The following is a 1753-nucleotide window of genomic DNA, read 5'->3' as shown; positions in this document are numbered from 1 at the left end:
TAGTCATATTCATTAGTCACCTGACGATACGCTATCTTTAACACAAATGGTGCTTGTCGTCATCATGAGAGCCGTTTACGACCATTTCCAGTGTTGTGTTTCTCTCTTCGTAATGATAGACCTGTAGCCAGAGCCGTAGCTTGGTTTGTCACAGTATATTACGTTCCTAAATGGGAGCAGAGCCATAGAGGGAACAACAGGGGAATATGCTTTTGTGAATGTAATGGATTTTTCAATGTGACGAGAGGGGAATGCAACATGTCATGGGATTATGTAGGTGGGCCAATACAGGTGACATTTTTAACTCATACACTTGGGTATGTCCCAATTGTACCCTATATAATGCACTACTTTTGACTACTACTTTTTAAGATACAGTGCACTATATAGGAAATAGGGTTCGATCTGGGGCGCACCCTTGGTTAAAATGACCCACATTTGGCTCTCCCCCCAACTCCCCCCGCACGACCCCCTCTGCTGTTCTAGATTCAGATTCAGCTATCCTTGCCAGAGCATCCATTTAATGTGTAGGTCACCCTCGATCCTCCAGTGACAAATAGCCCATTAACTAAATTAGCCTGGGGTCTCCTGCACCTGTCTGGTACATCCTCACTACTCTCTCTAGCTCTCTCTCTTTTTCTCTTCATCTCTGACTCCTCTCTCTCTCTCTCTCTCTCTCTCTCTCTCTCCTTAATTATTTCTGCCTCCTTGCCTCCCTCTCTCTCTCCTCCCTCTCTCCCTCCTCTCTCACCCTCTTCCTCTCTGACTATTTTCTCTCTCTCTCTCTCTCTCTCTCTCTCTCTCTCCTTAATTCTTTCTGCCTCCTTGCCTCCCTCTCTCTCTCCTCCCTCTCTCTCTCCTCTCTCTCCCTCTTTCTCTTCCTCTGACTACTTCTCTCTCTCTCTCTCTCTCTCTCTCTCTCTCTCTCTCTCTCTCTCTCTCTCTCTCTCTCTCTCTTCTTTATTCTTTCTGCCTCCTTGCCTCCCTCCCTCTCTCTCTCCTCCCTCTCTCCCTCCTCTCTCTCCCTCTTTCTCTATCTCTCTCTCTCAGTGAGACTTGAGCTTGTAAGACCTTGAACAGAAGATTCAGCCTCTTAGCGCCGAATCCTTACTTCCACTTCAGTCTAATTCTCCCTTAGTCTCCCGTGGCTATCATTGCATCACTAAGTGAAAATTCGACTTAAGTGGAAGTTAGAATTTGCCCCTAAGACGGTAAGTCTGTATTTGAACAGAGGGACACAAGTAATAACACACACTAGTTAGAAATACTTTACAAATGGTTCAACACCATATCCGAAGAGGCTGACCTGTCTTGAAGACCTCATAACGTACGGAGAAACCAGCCCCGTGGGTTTCGTAGTCGGACACAAACTTGATGAGAAGCTGGCTGCCGCTTGAGATGATAGGGGAGGGGGCGATCTTCCCACAGAACTTCCCCAGGGTTGGAGCCTTCTCGTCCCCACCGTTAAACACCTCCACATAGTCATACCTGAGGAGAGGACATAGAGGATCAGTGTAAGACTTACTGTACAAAACTGCTGCTGCTATAGCTAACAATAGTGAGGTAGTAGTAGTAGTAGTAGTAGTAGTAGTAGTAATAGTAGTAGTAGTAGTAGTAGTAGAAGAAGTCGAAGTAGTAGAAGTAGTAGTAGTAGTAGTAGTAGTAGTAGTAGTAGTAGTAGTTGTAGTATAAAGCCTTGTCCGAGCCAGAACAGCCCGTAGGGATGGAGCCCATCTCTTGTTTCTATACAGTG

General features: G+C 45.9%; 2 protein-coding genes across 2 annotated transcripts in view; both read right to left on the bottom strand.

Annotated features, from left to right (window-relative positions):
• The window catches only part of LOC311099132 (integrin beta-1-like), a 225744-nt gene that overhangs the window by 58097 nt on the left and 165894 nt on the right, over positions 1–1753 (bottom strand). The window lies entirely within an intron of this gene.
• The window catches only part of LOC311150470 (neuropilin-1a-like), a 51683-nt gene that overhangs the window by 25642 nt on the left and 24288 nt on the right, over positions 1–1753 (bottom strand). The window contains exon 3 of the mRNA XM_084187969.1: positions 1307–1488. Within this exon, the coding sequence (XP_084044095.1) occupies positions 1307–1488 (182 nt within the window). The remainder of the gene's footprint in view (positions 1–1306; positions 1489–1753) is intronic.

The sequence above is a fragment of the Coregonus lavaretus genome, assembly GCF_964263955.1.
Source record: "Coregonus lavaretus genome assembly, chromosome: 23".
Classification (NCBI taxonomy): Eukaryota; Metazoa; Chordata; class Actinopteri; order Salmoniformes; family Salmonidae; genus Coregonus; species Coregonus lavaretus.
Note: the sequence above shows the minus strand (reverse complement) of the source record. Positions and strands in the feature narration are given on the sequence as shown.